General features: G+C 40.0%; 1 protein-coding gene across 2 annotated transcripts; it reads right to left on the reverse strand.

Annotated features, from left to right (window-relative positions):
• Window positions 1–803: 803 nt before the first annotated feature.
• MSMO1 (methylsterol monooxygenase 1) lies at window positions 804–15,992 on the reverse strand. 2 transcript variants are annotated; one of them, XM_043566038.1, is made up of 6 exons: window positions 15,848–15,992; window positions 10,034–10,319; window positions 5,954–6,102; window positions 4,754–4,880; window positions 3,203–3,357; window positions 804–1,829 (listed from the first exon to the last, which is right to left on the reverse strand). In XM_043566038.1, the coding sequence occupies exons 2-6, from the start codon at window positions 10,286–10,288 to the stop codon at window positions 1,634–1,636; spliced, it is 882 nt and encodes a 293-aa protein (XP_043421973.1). In that variant the 5' UTR covers window positions 10,289–10,319; window positions 15,848–15,992; the 3' UTR covers window positions 804–1,633. The 2 variants fall into 2 exon arrangements, with proteins under 2 accessions (XP_043421973.1, XP_043421983.1); XM_043566048.1 differs by lacking the exon at window positions 15,848–15,992 and adding an exon at window positions 13,747–13,765.
• Window positions 15,993–18,726: the final 2,734 nt, after the last annotated feature.

An 18,726-nucleotide genomic window follows, 5' to 3' on the forward strand; every position in this document is an offset into this window, starting at 1 on the left:
GCTCATGGCAGAAGTCAGGGTATACATTAAGTGCTCAGTAAGTTAACTAGTATGAAAAGAATGCATGAGGTGAACCAAGGTGTTTAGCACCATTTCCAACAGTAGATGTCACCCTCCTCCCAAGTACTGAGTCAAAACGTCTGTGCATTCCATGCACATTAGAGAACAGAGGGTAGAGAATAAAATTTCCTACAGATAGCTTATAATTAAACAGCACGATTTTAAGTACAGCCCCCAGATCGCTGTTTGAGAATTAAGAGCTAACATTTTAAACCACGCCCACACAGGAAGGGAAAGGGATAGAAAGAATGAAAAGGGTCATATGGTCTAGGTACAAATTAGAAAACATGGTCTAGCAGAATAGTCTCAGTTCAACTTTCTGAATCCTATTTGAATCTCTTTATGTTTGCAAAAGAAGGAAAAGAAACTTACCCAAAAATGGCTCCATATTATAAATAAAAATTTGGTAGAATTATCAACTCTTTGAGTTGAAATCTAGGTATGAGATTAAATCAGCTCTAAAAAAGTTTAGTTCTATTCTTCCATCTGCACAGAAAACATACACCTTCAAAACAGAGAAAAGAGCTGTCTCAATATCCTCCATCTTATTAGCTCAATGGAATTTCCTGCAATCATAGCCTTATAAATACATGTTGAAACTGCCAAAGAAGTTCAGCAAATGAAGCACTTAAAAAAGTAGAATTACTCCTTTTATTACAAAACTTAATAATTTAACGATTTCTGTACTTTTCTTTATAAGAATAAAAAATGACAGCTGATACTCAAAACCAGAAACCAGATAATCAGACAAAAAAAAAAATCACATTTATTTCAACAGTTCAAAGTGCAAATACAGCAAGTCAGTCCACAATGTTTCAAGATACAGTTTTAAGTATAATGAAAACTTGATCTACAAAAATGAAAGGGTAAACAGCAGAAATAAAGCTCAATTTTTTTTAAAAATTCAAGTAACCCAAAAACCCTTAGACTAAAATATTCCACTTATGATGATTCAGAAATGCCTTCATTTATGGATACCAGTAGTATTTTGCAATCCAAAAGGACTTCTCAAAGAAAGAGAATCACCCCAAACCGGTCAACTTAGGACAAGAGTGGAGGTTCTTGGTGCGGGCTCTTCCTGATTTGGCGGCCTCACTCACACTGTCAACTGATGTGGTCCAACCCATGATACTTTGATGTTTAGGCAAATTCTAAAAAATGTGTGAAGTTCAATATGAGGCCAACACCCTGCTAAGAGTTTTTGAAACGGCCCCCATAGACTTAAAAGATTTTATAGACCAATTTTCACTTCAGGACTATGGTGTTATTGGGGGAAAGACATAGATTAATACTTCTTCCATTACTTCGCACCTTTCCGTAAGGTTAGCAACGTGGCCTTTGAAACTTCCTTGTGACAATCGTCCTTCAGTACCTATTTACTTATTTCCACACATACAGAACTTTTATATAGAGTAGAAAAAGTTCCCACTAGGAAGATAATTAAAGGTTGTTAATGTTCCTTGTATCACCTGGCAGCCAAGACACGTTTATTTCTGCTCCGCAGAGGCAATGTTAGCTACTTGCTTCAATTCAGGAAAGTGTATCTTCAGAAAGGTTTAGATGAGATATTGATTTACTCGGTCTTTTTTCCAACCTTCTTCATCTTTTCATTATAGGCAATAAATTGAGAGTCTGTTCCAAAAATTCTATCCCACCATGTAAATGTTGAAGCATAATTTCCGATGAAGTTCATATGGTGGAAATCATGATGCCGAGAACCAGCATAGAAAGGGATCAGATTTAAAGGGTTGAGAGGAATGTCATAACCACTGAAATAAAAATGATAAAGATTATGAAGGAAATAAACCCACTTCAAATAACTGACATTTTCATTGACAGTCATCTCTGCCTGTTAACTAATTCGAGTAACATTCCATGTCACCTAAGTCACATTTATTTCCGACATGTTTACAAAGACAAAACCTCACAGAAAAATGGTACATATTCTAGAAACCATTTCAAGAAATTAAAATAAAAACCTTAATAGATCTTTGGAACTTAATTTTATATATCATGGGATCAGAGAGAGGGCTTATAGTAATGAATCTTTAGACACAGCCTTTCAAGAATTATTTTTCTTTTCTGTTTTAGAGGAGCTTTCTCACCACAGTTTGTAATGCCTATAAAAGTATGTGTCCTTTAGGAAAAGTTAAATGAAAGGAGTTACTGAGGACTCCTGGGTGGCTCAGTCAGTTAAGTGTCCAACTTTTGATTTCAGCTCAGGTCACGATCTCACGCTTCATGAGATGGAGCCCCGCGTTGGGCTCTGTGCTGACACCACGGAGCCTGCTTGGAATTCTCTCCCTCCCTCTCTCTCAAAAGAAAATAAATAAACAAAAATTCTAAAAAACAAAACATATGTAACAAACAAGGCTAACATGAACCAAGAGGTTACAAGACATATAACCTAACAAAAATGGGCAAACGATATAAAAGGGTTACTCAAAAAAGACAAAACACATCTACTGATGAGCACACACAGAAGCACAGCCTCTCAAGTCCCTGAAGAAATGCAGATCACAATACTGAAAACTCTTCAGTTCTCTTAAGGACAAAGAGTAAAAGACTGTATCTATCCGGCTTGGAAGGTGTTGCGGGAGGGCAAGCATTCTCATATATACTCCTCCTGGGAATGTAAATAGGGACCCTTTTGGAAGGCAGTTGGGCAGTATCAATCAAAATTTTATTTTACTTGACCAAGCAATACATGACTACATTCTAACTGTAAAAATGACAACTGCCAGAGACAGGAATGTTAAAAAAAAAAAAAAAAATGTTTATCCAATGATTATGTTCTCATGTTTCCTTTAAATAAAAATAACAAAACTAATGTGTCTTACTAGTCTGCTTAGAAAGATCGGGGCGCCCGGGGGACTCAGTCGGTTAAGCATCCGACTTTGGCTCAGGTCATAATCTCGTGGTTTGTGACTTCGAGCCCCGCGTCGGGCTCTGTGCTGACCGCTCGGAGCCTGAAGCCTGCTTCAGATTCTGTGTCTCCCCCTCTCTCTGCCCCTCCCATGCTCATGCTCTGTCTCCGAATAATAAGTAAACGTTAAAAAAATTTTTTAAAAAGATAATCTTATGACTATGAAAACAAAGATATATTTTGATACCTTATACCTAAATAGAAACCATAGCTCACCTATGGACGTCAATAGTTTCCATCAAACGAATGGTCACCCATGCCCAAAGGAAAATGACATGATCACATAAAAGCATGATTCCAATAAAAAATCCAGTTCCAAGAATCAGAGTTTCCAAGGGATGTGCATATTCAGCTTCCATTCCAAATGGAGCCTAAAATAAATAGGTAAGAATTACTTAATGTGTTGTGACTGTTAATTTTATGTGTCAGCTTAGCTAGGCTACAGTGCCCAACAGTTTGGTCAAATACCTGTCTGGATACTGTTGTGGAAGTACTTTTTTGATGTGACCAACATTTAAGTGAGGAGACTTTGAGGAGACTTCCATACTGCAAGTGCTCTTTATCCAATCAGTCGAAGACCTTAAAAGCAAAGACTGAGGCTTCTCAAGGAAGAAAGGATTCTCAAGACTGAAATACAGAAACCCTGCTCAAATTTCCAGCCTGTGGTCTGTCCGCATTTCAGACTTGCCAGGCCCCACAATCACATGAGCCAATTCCCTAAAATAAATCTGTGTGTATCTCCTATTGATTTTGTTTCTCTGGAGAACCATGACGAATACATAACATTAAATATATTCTAATTTATTTATACATATGGTTTTATAATATTATATTGTTTCTTTTTGTAATGACAGTATACCTGCTGAAGATATATAAACAATAACCGTAATTCTCAATAAAAACATTTTTGGGGGGGCCTGGATGGCTTAGTTGGTTGAGTTCAACTCTTGATTTCAGCTCATGATTTCACGGTTCATGAGTTTGAGCCCCGTGTTGGGCTCTATGCTGACAGTGCGTAACCTGCTTGGGATTCTCTCTCCCTTTCTCTCTGACCCTCCCCTGCTTGCTCATGCGTGCGCGCGCTCTCTCTCTCTCTCTCTCTCTCTCTCTCTCAAAAATAAAGAAAACTTAAAGCAAACATCTTTTTGTTTCTACCAAACATCAAAAGGTCTAAAGATGTCCTTAGTAAAATCTTAATAACTGCCTTTAATGGTGTTAGATAAAAACATTAAACAACTTAATCTCTAATTTTGGTTTATGAAGTTGAATTTGTTCTGCCCAGAAAAGGACACTTGATTTAGCAGACCATGTAATCAAGATCAATGTGGAACACATTGACATAACCAGTTGGACAAAGGTACGTGAAAGCAGTTCTGATCAAATCAGTTTTTGTGGAGGCCAGAATGACGTGGAAATGTGTTAATCAAACAAGTCAGTAATTGTTTCAGAAGTTTAAAGATGAAAGGTTCATTGTTTTGGGATCCAATTTAAATGACTTTAACATCACTATGGCCTCTATTAATCTGCCACATACCAACTGTGATAGGATAGTGCTCTGGCCCCAAAGATGAGTGACTGAACTATTTCATATAACATTTTTCTTGAAAATTTATAGAACTGGTTGTATGTATGTGCGTGTGTGTGTATTATGGTCTTAACATGTTCATGCCAAATAAAAAGCAATACAAACATCACTGACAGTTTCTTAAAAGCTTGAAGAAAAACATTTTGCCTCTAATAGAAAAAAAAAAAAAAATTCTAACATACCTGAAACTCATGATGAACTTTATGAATATATTTATATATTCTTTTATGATGTAAGAGCCTATGCAGAAAATAGTGCCAGGTATCTTCAATCACTGCGCAGCCTAAGCATTTTACCAACAGCAGACACCTTTAAGATGAAAATACTGTAATGAGTATACAATAACTTACTTAAACAATCTAGATTTCTCCTTGGGATCACTGCTTGAGGAATTACATGAAACCAAATACCCACTAACCACCTGACCTAACTGGATACACTGACCAGCAAACTCTCAGAACTGATAAGTACAACGTGACTATATTATAGCTGGTATTATAATACCTCTGAAGAAGGGGTAAAGAGATCAACACTGTAGCAATTCTAATTCATTTTTTAAAAATGCACATGTATAGGGGTGCCTGGCTGGTTCAGCAGGTAGAACACGTAACTCTTGATCTCAGGGTTGTGAGTTTGAGCTCCACATTGCTCCACTTAAAAAAAAAAAAAAAAAAAAAAAAAACTGAAAAAATTTCACATGTATAAAATCAGAGTTAAACAAAATCCAAAACTTCTAGGAAAGGAATAATACTGATGAAGGACTTGAACTGAGATTATTAAGAGTTAAAATCATCACTTCTTTTCCACCAAAGAGAGGGTCATAAGAGCAAGGGGCAAAAACATTTTATATACAAATGAACACATACACAACGCTTTTATACGTTAAACATATATTACAAAGAAAAGAAAAAGTGTACACCTAATAGTGGTATATCTGTATTTGGGTATGTCAGGAGCAAACAGTTGAACACAAATATTATTTGAACACAAATACTTGTGCTCAGATAATATATATGTGTCTATATGGACACAACTTTTATAAATCTCACAATTACTCTCTTCTCTTTTTATTCATTTTGGACTTAAAATGTAACAGAGTTTTTCTTGGTTGAAGCATATGGATCTGTATACAGTCACATAAAGGGTGCTACTGAAACTTCTGATGTAAGAAATCACTTTCCAATAAAATATTACATTAAAATACAGAGAGATAAAAAATGGGAACATTTTAAGTTTCTACTAATGGTTTACTTTTCTACATTGTATCTACTTCTAAAGTTTAGAATAAACATTAACCAAATGAAGAAAGATCAACATTAAGGATATTTTAACTAGATAATAAACCATGACTGAGTATCAAAATCAAATCTTTATCTACATACCATCTTGGCATTCTTTCCCAATCATAAGGAATATTAAAATACTCTGTAAAATAATAAGTTCCACATATCAAAGGAAGCTGGATACAAAAGTGATTAAAGAGAAGTACTTTAAAACATTTCCACTGGTTTTCCCATGTTTCTGGTTTATCCTAGGGAGAAAAATCGTAGTATTTAGTATTGTGTCGGTAATTTGACCTGAAAATCAGAGTGAATTCTAATTATTTCTGTAATGTTTCTATGTGACCTTAATTCTACATTATTTAATTAATCTTATATTACAGTGACTATGTTGCAATAAGCAAGGGCCAGGAATCACAGCACCCTCCCCTTCTAAATTCTTGACAACTATGGTATGAGTTAAAATAGGTGAAGAAACTGTTCCCAAACAAACCCAGGAATAAAGGTCACAAACAAACTGAAAAACAAACAAAAAAAAAAACCAACAAAAAAAACCCCACCACACCATGAATCACTCTTCCGTCTTTGCTGCCCACAGAGCCCTCACTTCTGTCAGCAGGAATTTCAGAGAAGACATGTGTTATGCTGAGATCACAGGCAGGTTCTCCCAGCTGTCATACAGACCGCACTGGAAACCTGGATTACGGAGGTGAAGTGATGCCTCCAGCCATTTAGCGGTACTCAGAAATAAGTGTATTCCCAGAAATAAGTGGATTTTTGTCATATCCAATGACAGAATTATAACTCTCTGAGCTGGAAGAACGTCAGAAATGAGTCCGGTGGTTCCCAAAGAATGGAGAGCTACTGCCCACAGATGACGACATTCAGAGATGAAAGTCAAAATGAGAAAAGTGAGATCAATGTTGTAAAAATGTTCAGAAAACCTCATCAGGATATCGACTTGGTTAGCAAGCCATATAAAAAATCTAAATTTATTTGATTTAAAGGGCTGCAGTTAGATAAGAAAAGGTGCTTCTGGTTTCATAAAAAGACGGTGATAATATGTAATAGTTATTGCTTTGTTTTGCATGTCCTTACTTAAAAATCCAGACAGCTGCCAAACTTTTTTAACTAAACCATAATATCCCAAGCAAGGAAACTACTGCTCAGCAGTAGAAGCCCAGAGAGGTCTGCTACCTTGCCCAGGATCACACGGGCAGGGACCCAAACTAGGACTAACTAAAATCTAGGTCTCCAGTTCTGGTCTTAAAATTCTCTTTTTTGTTGCTCTTAAAATCCCTTGAGTTATCTTCTCTAACAAAAAAAAGAAAAAGCATTTAATAGATAACCAATCTAGAGAGCCAGCCTCCAATCTCAGGGCCACCATCACTAGCTAACTAACTCCGAGATGCTCACAACTCTGTTTCCTCAACAATAAAATGAAGGGATTAGACAAGATAATTATTAATTAGCTATCTTTACTCTGAGATTATCTGACCTCCTTACTCCAAACCTCCAGTCTGTGACTGGGGACAAAATAAATTAAAGAGCCTAGCTTGCGCAAATTTTCCCTACAAATTCCATTTAACAAACTTTTAATATCCTAGCTTGAATGTGATACCCTAATTTAGCTGCAGAAATTAACACACAAATCAGTCAACTATAAAATCACATGGTGGGGCGCCTGGGTGGCGCAGTCGGTTAAGCGTCCGACTTCAGCCAGGTCACGATCTCGCGGTCTGTGAGTTCGAGCCCCGCGTCGGGCTCTGGGCTGATGGCTCAGAGCCTGGAGCCTGTTTCTGATTCTGTGTCTCCCTCTCTCTCTGCCCCTCCCCCGTTCATACTCTGTCTCTCTCTGTCCCAAAAATAAATAAACGTTGAAAAAAAAAATTAAAAAAAATAAAATAAAATCACATGGTTAAAGTGTACATAAATTAGTTTAAAAGATAATGAACAATGGGGGAGACTTGGGGGGTGGTAATCTGCTTGGAATTCTCTCCCTCCTCTCTCTGGCCCTCCCCTTGCTAGCTCTCTCTCAAAATAAATAAATAAATAAATATTAGAAAAAAAGATAACGAACAATCAAAAACTCCTACCTAGTGGAATATCAGAGTTTATTGTATTTTACACTTTATATATCACTGCATCCTAATATGAAGGAATACCATTATTAGGACAATCGAATGTTTTTAGTATACGTGTCCCTGAGGAAAACTGCTAGAGAACTACGAAGACGTGATGTTCTGTAAATTTCCCTCTCACTAGTGAGCACGCGCACTGACTATCCCCTAGTCTATCCTGTTTGAAACTGCTCTCCTCACCGCCAGAAACCTTCTTCCTGTGCCCACAAACAAGGGTTTCAGGGCTTTTGCCTTCAAAATGCATAAACCTGTAATTAACTGTACTGATTCTGTTGCTTGTTTTTAAACCCTTTTATCTTATGAGAACTTGTACTGATTTACCAACACAGTTCATTTTGGTATCAAAAAAGCTCAAAGCAGGGATTTTGATGGTGTTGTTGAACCTCAAAGGAAGACAAGACAGCATGAGGCCATATACCCGCCCTTTCCATTTGTTTCTAAATCCACCTGTAACCAACTAGACAATTACTTGTACGGTCTTTTGCCACCTTTTAAAGTCATTCATAAAACACTGACTGAAAAAGGTCTTCTTCTCTCTGGAAAAGTGACCACCCTCTGACCAGTGAGTCAAGTGCGGAGGGCAGAAGGAGGACAGGGACACTTTGGCCTGGCCAGACATACCATGATTCAGCCCTATAAGCAAACAAATCAAGAGGTGACACACTCTAGTCAGAATCATCCCAAACATGCATGAAGACAGACATCCAAATTGAACTCTGCCTTTCAAAGCAGGCCCTGTTATAAAAAGCATTTTGGAACTTCTGTCCTTAATTTAGGGTAAGAGAATACTCCCCTTTGGGCATGTCCCTTTTTCCTTCCTCTCCAATCTTTTTGTTCTTCCCTTGGCTTATAGTCTAGTCGCCTGATCGCCTGCAGTATCCCCGGACAGGATCAATGATGGCCTTTGCGTGAGCACTTAAACTCACTGGGAGAGGCAGCGGGGCAAACAGACCCATGGGGGGAGAATGTGCACACTGCCTGCCACCTGACGGGTACTTAGTAAGTGCAAATTAGTCTCCACAAAGGAACACTCTCAAATGTTCTACCAAGACCACGTGTCCTTGAGTTTTAGTTTGGCATGACTTTTTAGAAAAGTAAACAGCAAGCATCAGAAACTATCATGGGTTTGCCAAGTGCTGATAAAGCATCTCTAATAAGCTAGTCCAGACTCTTTGCTGGGACCCCTGTCACACTCTAGTTGACACTCTGGTAGAGCTCACCATTTTCCCTGTGATTAAAACTGAAAAGCAGCACTGTGTATATCTCAACACTTTGTCATGCACGGTGGGATCTCAAGAAATTTAGTGCACTAAAACAAGTATCTAGAAACTAGGGGCCTCAGGACTTCCTCATTTGGGATGACATGAATGCTGCTCAACCACTATCATATTATTTAAGGAAAAAACAAAACGTTTAATAACCCCAATCAAGATCTTAGAATATTAACATACACTTAGCAGCTGAGACATCAGGGGTAGGAGCGAATTGCAAATTATCTACAAATCCCCATAACTTTCCTTTCCAGCTAGTTTAAGAGATTAAAATTTCTAAGCCCAAATTAGACAAATATCACATCTAATGAAAGCATAATTTAACAAATTATTCTTGAAACATTAGCAATAACAACCTAGGGCTGTGCTGTCCAATATGGTAGAACTAGAAATGTGTGGCTATTGAACGTTTTAAATATGGCTAGTCTAAACTGAGATGGGCTAAAATTAATGTAAAATACACAATCGATTTCAAAGTCTTATTGTGAGAATAAGAACATAAAATATCTCATTAAGTACTTTTATATTGATTACTTAAGATGATAATAGTTTAGATTTATTGTATTAAATGAAGCATAATACTAAAATTAATTCCCCTATTTCTTTATACTTTTTTATGTATTGTATCAGAAAATATAAAATTATGCATGTTCCTTCACTGAATTTCCATTGGACAGCCGTGATCTAGATTCTCTCAAAACAAAGTTATATTTACTTTTAAAACATTCCGCATCAACGAGAACATTCCATTGTAAGTCCATCACACTCACCTTCTGAATTTTGTACTTTTTCATGTAAGGTATAAATTGAAACAAAAATCCAGGTAAACAGAACAAGAAATAAAGCGCCTCATGAACTATCAAAGATCCCCATGTTGCAATCTGGAATTTCGTGTAATTATTCAACATATAGTTCCAAGCATTTTTAAATGGTTCTTGTAGAGGGTTCTCAGGTAACAGTGAATCTACATACTCCACAGCCAAGGATGCCGAACTAAAGATGCTGATACTTTCATTTGTTGCCATTTTTCGAATCTCTGCAGAAAGCCTTAGAATTCTGTAAAAATAGACAAATAAATAAATACATAAAACAGTGAAATTCCAGCAAAATGATTTTTAAAATTCATCTTCTGATAATTTTTAAAACAAAAAATACTAAATAAGTACCAATTCTCAGATCCTAAACATGTGATTAAAAAAAAAAAAGTCAACTACTAGATGTCATCACCATGTCCATTTGAGGACACTGATTTAAAAGCCACACGTTAAGTTTCAAGAGCAGGATCTAAAAGAACACTGGACAAAGAATTTCAGACTATATTTGATTTTTTTTTCAATATATGAAATTTATTGTCAAATTGGTTTCCATACAACACCCAGTGCTCATCCCAAAAGGTGCCCTCCTCAATACCCATCACCCACCCTCCTCTCCCTCCCACCCCCCATCAACCCTCAGTTTGTTCTCAGTTTTTAAGAGTCTCTTATGCTTTGGCTCTCTCCCACTCTAACCTCTTTTTTTTTTTCTTCCCCTCCCCCATGGGTTTCTGTTAAGTTTCTCAGGATCCACATAAGAGTGAAACCATATGGTATCTGTCTTTCTCTGTATGGCTTATTTCACTTAGCAGAACACTCTCCAGTTCCATCCACGTTGCTACAAAGGGCCATATTTCATTCTTTCTCATTGCCATGTAGTACTCCATTGTGTATATAAACCACAATTTCTTTATCCATTCATCAGTTGATGGACATTTAGGCTTTTTCCACAATTTGGCTATTGTTGAGAGTGCTGCTATAAACATTGGGGTACAAGTGCCCCTATGCATCAGTACTCCTGTATCCCTTGGGTAAATTCCTAGCAGTGCTACTGCTGGGTCATAGGGTAGGTCTATTTTTAATTTTCTGAGGAACCTCCACAGTGCTTTCCAGAAGGGCTGCACCAGTTTGCATTCCCACCAACAGTGCAAGAGGGTTCCCGTTTCTCCACATCCTCTCCAGCATCTATAGTCTCCTGATTTGTTCATTTTGGCCACTCTGACTGGCGGGAGGTGATATCTGAGTGTGGTTTTGATTTGTATTTCCCTGATAAGGAGCGACGTTGAGCAACTTTTCATGTGCCTGTTGGCCATCCGGATGTCAGACTATCTTTAAAGAGACTTTTCAGTGTGTTCTCCTTGGAAAAACTTGTAATTTCAATTAGCAATAATGGAGTTTGAGTGTCACTTAAAACCAAAAAAAAAAAAAAAAAACCAAAACAAACAAGAAAACATCTGCCAAATAAGACTACATAAAAATTAAATACTTCTGACTGGGGAATAAATAATTATAAGTAAAGTCAAAGATCAAATGACAAACTGGAAAAAATATTTCCAACACTCATGACAAAAGGCTGCCAAGTGTGCTTTAAAGAAAGACTAAAAACCCAACAGAAAAATGACAAAAGACATTCCCAATGAGTTCATGAAAAAATAAATATAATACAAATGTTCACTAAACAAATATGCAGCTCAGTTCCACTCAAAGAAATATATCCTAAACCAAAAATCTATAAAAGTTTCATGGTGCTCAGAACCCAGTATTGGTAACACACTTTGGGGAAACAGGCAGCATTATACATTGCTAATGGAAGGATTAGTATGTCTGAGGAAAAATTCACAATATTTGTCACAATTAAAAATAAATACACCCTTTGATCCAGCAATTTTCTTACTCAGGTACAAAGACAGTGACACTAAGACTGAAGGAAGCATTGCTTATAGCAGCCAAAATAAAGAAAAAAGAAAAACAACATAAATAAGTCCATCAACAAGAAAGGAGTTAAATAAACCCTAAGTCCTTTCACAGGCAATTATACAGCCACTTAAAAGAACAAGGAAAATCTGTATGTTCTTCATAGAAGGATGTCTAAGATACAATGTTAAATGCAACAGCAAGTTGCAGAATAATACCCATAAACAAGAGCCCCCCCCACTTTGTTTCTGTGAAAACGTTATATATTTATCTGTGTGCGTGCACACGTACACACACACGTACACACACACACACACGATGTATGGAAGGATATCCAGGAAACAATTGAGAGTGGTGACCTTTAGAGGAAGAGATCAAGAGGAAAAGATGCACACTCTTGTCCATGTGCACACACGGGATGAGGGGCGGTGAGGCAGGAGGAGAAAAATTCTACTTTCCATTTGATACCTTTTTGCAATTATAATTTTCTCATGAATATACTTTACCTATATAATAAATAAGCATTAACGGGTCACGAAATCAAAAAAGAACAACTTACAAAGAATGTTACTTTCCTTAAAATGTTCCCTGTTGTTCCTAATGTGCAAATTATGAAGGACAACTTTAAAGACAAATTGTTTAAAGCCTCAGAAGCATTCTTTTTTTTTTTAATGTTTATTTATTTTTGAAGCAGAAAGAGAAAGACAGTGTGAGCAGAGGAGGAGCAGAGAGAATCCGAAGCAGCTCCAGGCTCTGAGCTGCCAGCACAGAGCCCGACACGGAGCTAGAACACGAATGGTGAGATGATGATCTGAGCCGAAGTCAGACGCTTAACCCACTGAGTCACCCAGGCGCCCCAGAAGCACTCTTAACAGTGCTCAAAATGCCCCACTCCCAAGGCTGACCTCTCACTGTGCCTCATAGAGGATACTGGGGAGCTCAGTCAACTTGCTCAGGTCTCTGAATTCACTTTGTATCCTTAGTTCTTTTGTCCTACTCATTCTCAAATGGCTTATACTCTGGGACTACAGTTACATCCTGGCCATTCCAACCTCAAAGTTTCTCCTTTTCACTCACCCTCTCTGGGAGTGACTAGTGTTTTGTTCCCTTCTTACCTTAAGAACTAGTCTGTCACTTATCCTTTCTTACTTTTCATCTTGCCCTCTTCACTGAGTCCATTCCTTCAAGTTTAGAAAACATACTCATGTCTTCATACCCGTACTTTCACAAGAAAGTCTTCCTTTCTTGTGAAAAGTCTTCCTAACCTGTATCCCCCACTTCCCCAAGCCACTGTCCCACTTTTCTTCTTTGAACCAACCTCTTTTTTCTCTAGGGAGAAATCAACAAAAAGCCTCTCCCTGCTTTGTTCGCATCCAAACACGTCACTCAACCACTTGCAATCTAGCTCCCATTCACGCCAAGGTGTCTTCAGTTTCCTAACTCACAAGATAAAAGTCATTCCAATCCTCATTTTTCATGAGATCATCGCCAAATTTGACAATGCTTAACCAACACCACTTAGGAGCTGTGTGACGTTAAGCAACTTATAGAACCTCTCTGAACCTCAGTTTTATCATCTGCAAAATGTACAGAATAGTAACTAGAAGGTGGGATCTTTTCATAATGTATGTGTATGTTTATATATATATACGATATATATATCATATATATATCTCATTTATATATATATATCTCATATATGAGATATATATAGAGAGATACACATATCACTACAATGTACACCTTAAATATCTTACCTGTCAATTATACCTCAATAAAGCTGAAAAAAGAAAAATAGTTTTAATGAGTCCAAGACATAATACACGTGAAGTACTTAACTTAGGACCTGACACACAGTAGCTAAGCTAACAATAATTGAGCACTTCCTATATGCCAGGAACTGTGTTCTAAGAGCGCTCCATGCTCTCTCTATATTAAAGACTTTAATCCTTCACAAAGCAGGTGATTTTATTATTTCCATCTTATAAACGAAAAACTGAGGTTTAGAAAGAGTAATCAACTTTTTTTTAATGTCTATTTTTGAGACATAGAGAGCATGGGGCGGGGGGGGTGGGGGGGGGGGAGCAAAGAAAGAGGGAGACACAGAATCTGAAACAGGCTCCAGGCTCTGAAAGGTCAGCACAGAACCCAATGCGAGGCTCGAACCCACAAACCGTGAGATCACGACCTGAACCGAAGTTGGACATTCAACCAACTGAGCCACCCAGGTGCCCCAGAGTGAGCAACTTTCATAACCCAAGTTACAAAAATACTAAGTGGGGGAGACTATGCTCTCATCCACTATGGCCTATTGTAATCATCAATAATAAAGCACACAACAGGGGAGCCTGGGTGGCTCGGTCGGTTAAGTGTCTGACTTCAGCTCAGGTCATGATTTCAGTTGGTGGGTTGGAGCCCCGCGTCGGGTTCTGTGCTGACAGCTCGGAGCCTGGAGCCTGTTTCAGATTCTGTGTCTCCCTCTCTCTCTGCCCCTCCCCTGTTCATGCTCTGTCTCTCTCTGTCTCAAAAATAAATAAACGTTAAAAAAAAAATTAAAAAAAAAACAAACATTAAAAAAATTTTTTGCTAAAAAGAAATTATCTATAGTATCTATAGTCTTTCTGTCCCTAGCCCTTTCTCCTAAACTCCAGGTTCTGATTATCTAAAACTCTACCAGCCATCTTCAATTACACAGTTCAGAGTTCCATCAAACTCAACATGCCCCAAAATTCAGCCAACTGCTCCCTGTAACCCTGCCCAAATATTCTATCTTCCTTAACCTCTAATTTGGTGAACTGCACCATCATCTACTTAGTCATCTCTGAAAGAACGTTCCCGGTCTCTCCTCTGCTGCCTAGGTCAAGCCTTCAAACTTAGAGACTTGGTGTAATTCAGGGGTTTACTCTCCCAACACAAGAAAGGAGAGTGGATACATCTTTGCCAAATGAACAAAACCAAAAAACTAGGAATTAAATTTAAGGAGAGGGGAGGGGAAATAAAGAGTTCTTTTCCCTTTTCTTATCCTTGTGCAACCTGATTGGGAGCCTGCTCCATTCTCAGGAAGAAAAAAAAAAAAAATGAGTTATCTGTGTATTCTCTGAGAAACTCTGAAGTTTGGCTGAGCACGGTCGGCCAGTGTCCGTCCTTTGGCCCATATACCTTGGCTGAGCCCGGACTGCAGCAAACAGTTCCCTCATTGGCTGGCGTTGTCCAATCTCTTAGCTTGCCCTCCTTAAACACTACCTTTAAGGTACAACGGCAGGGTCTAGCTAAACAGCAGAGTTAACCCCCTTCTTTAAAAAAGATGTCAAGGGAATGCATCCCTGAAAGATAAAAACCAAGGCCCTGAGCGAGGCGAAACAGGCCCTGCCAGGCCTTCACTCTTTACCTCTCTTACCTCCCACCTTCCCGCTGTATTCTCACACTTCACGTGTAACGGGCACAACACTCCCTTGTCGGTAACGTCCGCCATCCAACTCCTATTCAACCTTCAGTGACCTCCTCTCAGACGCCTTTCCCAACCCCACTACCTCCACTGCACATACGCAAGAAATCTTATCTCCCCAGTAGTGCTTCTGCTTTTGCAAAACTTTCATCACTCCTTCACCCTGTGAACTATCTCCTAATATATCCCGTCTTCGGATGACTGTAAACTTTTAAAGGGCAAGAACCATGCCCCAGCCTAAATTCATCATTTGAGATTTCACACGGCTTTCACCTGTTCCCCTTGCCTTCCGTCCTCACAGCGGGCGCTGGCGCCCTGCGAGCGCGCATCCACGGCCGACCCCGCTCCCCTCAATACCACGGAGCAGCTGGCCGGAGCCCGCCCGCTCCCCCTTCCTGGCCTACCAGTCTCACCTGGACGACCGCGCGGGAACTGCGGGCCACCGTCACCCAGACTCCACCAGGTGCTGCACCTTCGGAACCTGCCTTTCCGGCTCGAGGGTGGAGCTAAGAGCCCGAGGCGGCTTCTTTTGCTGTTATTGGCTTGCGAGGGCTCCCAACCCTCCTTCTCTGCGCTGTGATTGGTCCTTGCAGTAGGCGGACTCGTGTGACTCGCGTGAACAAATCCCTGGCGGTCCCAGCCATTGGCTCTGCGAATGGAGTGAGGATAGTGAGACCGAGGCGTCTAGCCAGTAGCCAGCGCCGCAGCGCGCCTGGAGGCGGGGAAGCGCGAGGACGCGTGACGGCGTGAGGGGGCGGACACTACCACCACAAGAGAGCCGCCGCATGGAGTTGCCTTGGCAACCGCGGTTCTTGAGGAGTTGCTGCCGGCGCCCGCGCAGTCCCTGGAAGAGGGTACCAGGCTGCCCTCCGCGCGACTTTAAGATGTGACTTGTGTAGCAGTCGCTTGGCAAAAACCTGGGAAGAAAAAGTATAAATGAGTTTTAAGATCTGTTTTGACGGTTTCTTTACAGACAGCCTTGCCTCCCTCTGCTCCTACCTTGGATCTAGATCATTCTTCTTCCTTGTTTCCCCAGCCCTAGTGTCCCTTAATAGCCCCCTATATATGGAAGATGGAGAATTTCAAACGCAATATATCTCCTGTGATCATCTAAAGAGTTATGATTACCCCCATTTTCAGATGAGAAAACACGAAGCTCAGAAAAGTTTAGCAAATGGTTTGACTTGGCAGACGGCTGCTCCCTGGGGTGTTTAGGCGTCAATCTAGCCCATAGGCCGTGACCTGAGAATGCCCATGTGGCGTACGTGGTGTAATCCAGGTGGGGACAGACTGGGGCAGAGAGCTTGACGCGCTTACAACTTTTCGGGAGCCCTAGCCTCGTCTCCACCATGTGTCAACAGTAAAATAACTTGTGTGCGAGGCAATAATAGTCGTGTGTACAGATGGTGTAATAGTATACGAATTTAAACAGGGCCTTCTAAAAATTCGCACAAAGGCACCATTTGGGCAAGGTGAAGGCACTTGCTCTTCAGTAGTTTCTGGAAACAGGATGCCGTTGTTTCTCTCAGGGCTATGCTCAAACTGGTTCTTCTGCCTTAAGTACTCAGCCATCTCTTCCCTTACCCATCACCCATCAACTCAGGCACTATCAGCTTGAGGAAGTCCCCTTTTGGTGGATGTCTCTCGATAAGTTCAGTGACTCTCTCGTCTAACTGTCCCATGTCTGACAACCACATTCTCTGTAAAGTATCAGGACAGCGAGGCCAAATCAAATGAAAAGCAAATGGATCTGCCCTTTTCGTGGTCAGAACCCTGTAGGACGCCTGTGCAGGCAGGTGAATGGTGTCCTGGAATGGATGCTGTGGTGCACCACCCAAGTCCCCCTCTTCAGGACTGAAGCAGGGATTTAGCTTCTGAGTGTTGGCAAAGATAGCCACCTCTCCCCACTGGCACACCCCCTTTCCATGGGACCGCAGTCCAGTGACTGGATGATGCCGCAGTACAAAAGCGCAGCCCCTCATCCTAATTTAGGACTACTTTGCTTATCCAGTCCAGCTCCAGAGATCCCCCCTCTTATTGGCTGAGGCTACCAGGCTTCCTCAATTAGCAGTGTGCTCTTGGGTAACTTCTCAAAGTCTTACCTAGTACATCTGTAAAATGAGTATTGTAACAATACCTACATCTCATTTGCACAAGTATCTGGAACACAGGAAGTGTTCAGTAAAGTGCTTACTGACCATTTCAGATCATATCTACCATAGTAGATACATTTTCTAAATCAGAGCAGGTGTATGTATTGGAGGGGCCAAATTATTATTTTAAATCTTAGACATTTAGGGCTGAAAGAAAATACAGATATGGCAGCCAACTCAGTTATTTCGCTACAATGAAGAAGTGGGACGTTCAGAGAAGAGCAACGAAGGCGGTAATTTATCGAGGGTCCTCTGTATTTCAAGCTTATTATAACACACATCATTTCTTTCAAATCCCACAATAACCTTGTGACACAGGCACGATTGTTGTCATTTTAGAGAAGACAAAATAACAGTCAGAGGTTAAGTAATGTGTTTAAAGTCACAGCAAGCAGCTGTTGGAGAGGGATATAAATTTAGAGCCACCTTCTGATTCTTATGCCCATGGGTTTTTCCAGTACACATCTTTTTCTTCTTTAGAGTCATGAGGCCAGGGTTGGAACCCCAGTCTTGATTCAAAGTGTGATTCCACTCTCCCCCGTAACCTCCTCTTCCAACTGAGGCACTGGCAGCCATACAAGCCAAGAGGAGGCAATTTGCTCAAGATCAAACTGAAACAAGAAGCAGGCATAGAACATCAATGTGTATTATGCTACCCTTGTCTCTAATAAAATAAGTCTCATAACTCGGGGTGCCTGGGTGGCTCAGGCGGTTGAGCATTTGGCTCTTGGTTTCAGCTCAGGTCATGATCTTATGGTTCGTGGGATGGGGCTCTGTGCTGACAGTGCAGAGCCTGCTTGGAATTCTCACACCCTCCCACTCTCTCCCACTCTCTCTGCGCCTCCCCCTTCTCTCTCTGTCTCTCTCAAAATAAACAAAAAAAGTCTTATAACTCATCAGCAGCTAAGATTATGAATACCCAGGATCTCATGCTCTAAGAGATGATAATAAAAACCAGGAATCATATGCCAGAGTCTAAAGGAACTCCTAGCAGTATGCCATCCACCATACCCTTGCCACCAGTGCATTTGGCCAAGAAAGCAGAGATCCACACAAAACAGGAAGCAGATTTCCTTCCCAATGCAGATGCTCAAATCTAGTCTTGAACTCTGCTCAAACCTGGTGCTGTTTCTCTGGCA

This window comes from Prionailurus bengalensis, chromosome B1 (assembly GCF_016509475.1).
Source record: "Prionailurus bengalensis isolate Pbe53 chromosome B1, Fcat_Pben_1.1_paternal_pri, whole genome shotgun sequence".
NCBI classification, from domain to species: Eukaryota; Metazoa; Chordata; class Mammalia; order Carnivora; family Felidae; genus Prionailurus; species Prionailurus bengalensis.

Coding starts and splice junctions, on each gene's coding strand:
- MSMO1 (XM_043566038.1), bottom strand. CDS start 10,288: ATGGCAACAAATGAAAGTATCAGCATCTTTAGTTCGGCATCCTTGGCT. Junction 6,103..10,033: donor AAAAGTACAAAATTCAGAAG/GTGAGTGTGATG, acceptor TTTTCTCCCTAG/GATAAACCAGAAACATGGGA. Junction 4,881..5,953: donor TGGGAAAGAATGCCAAGATG/GTATGTAGATAA, acceptor TTCATCTTAAAG/GTGTCTGCTGTTGGTAAAAT.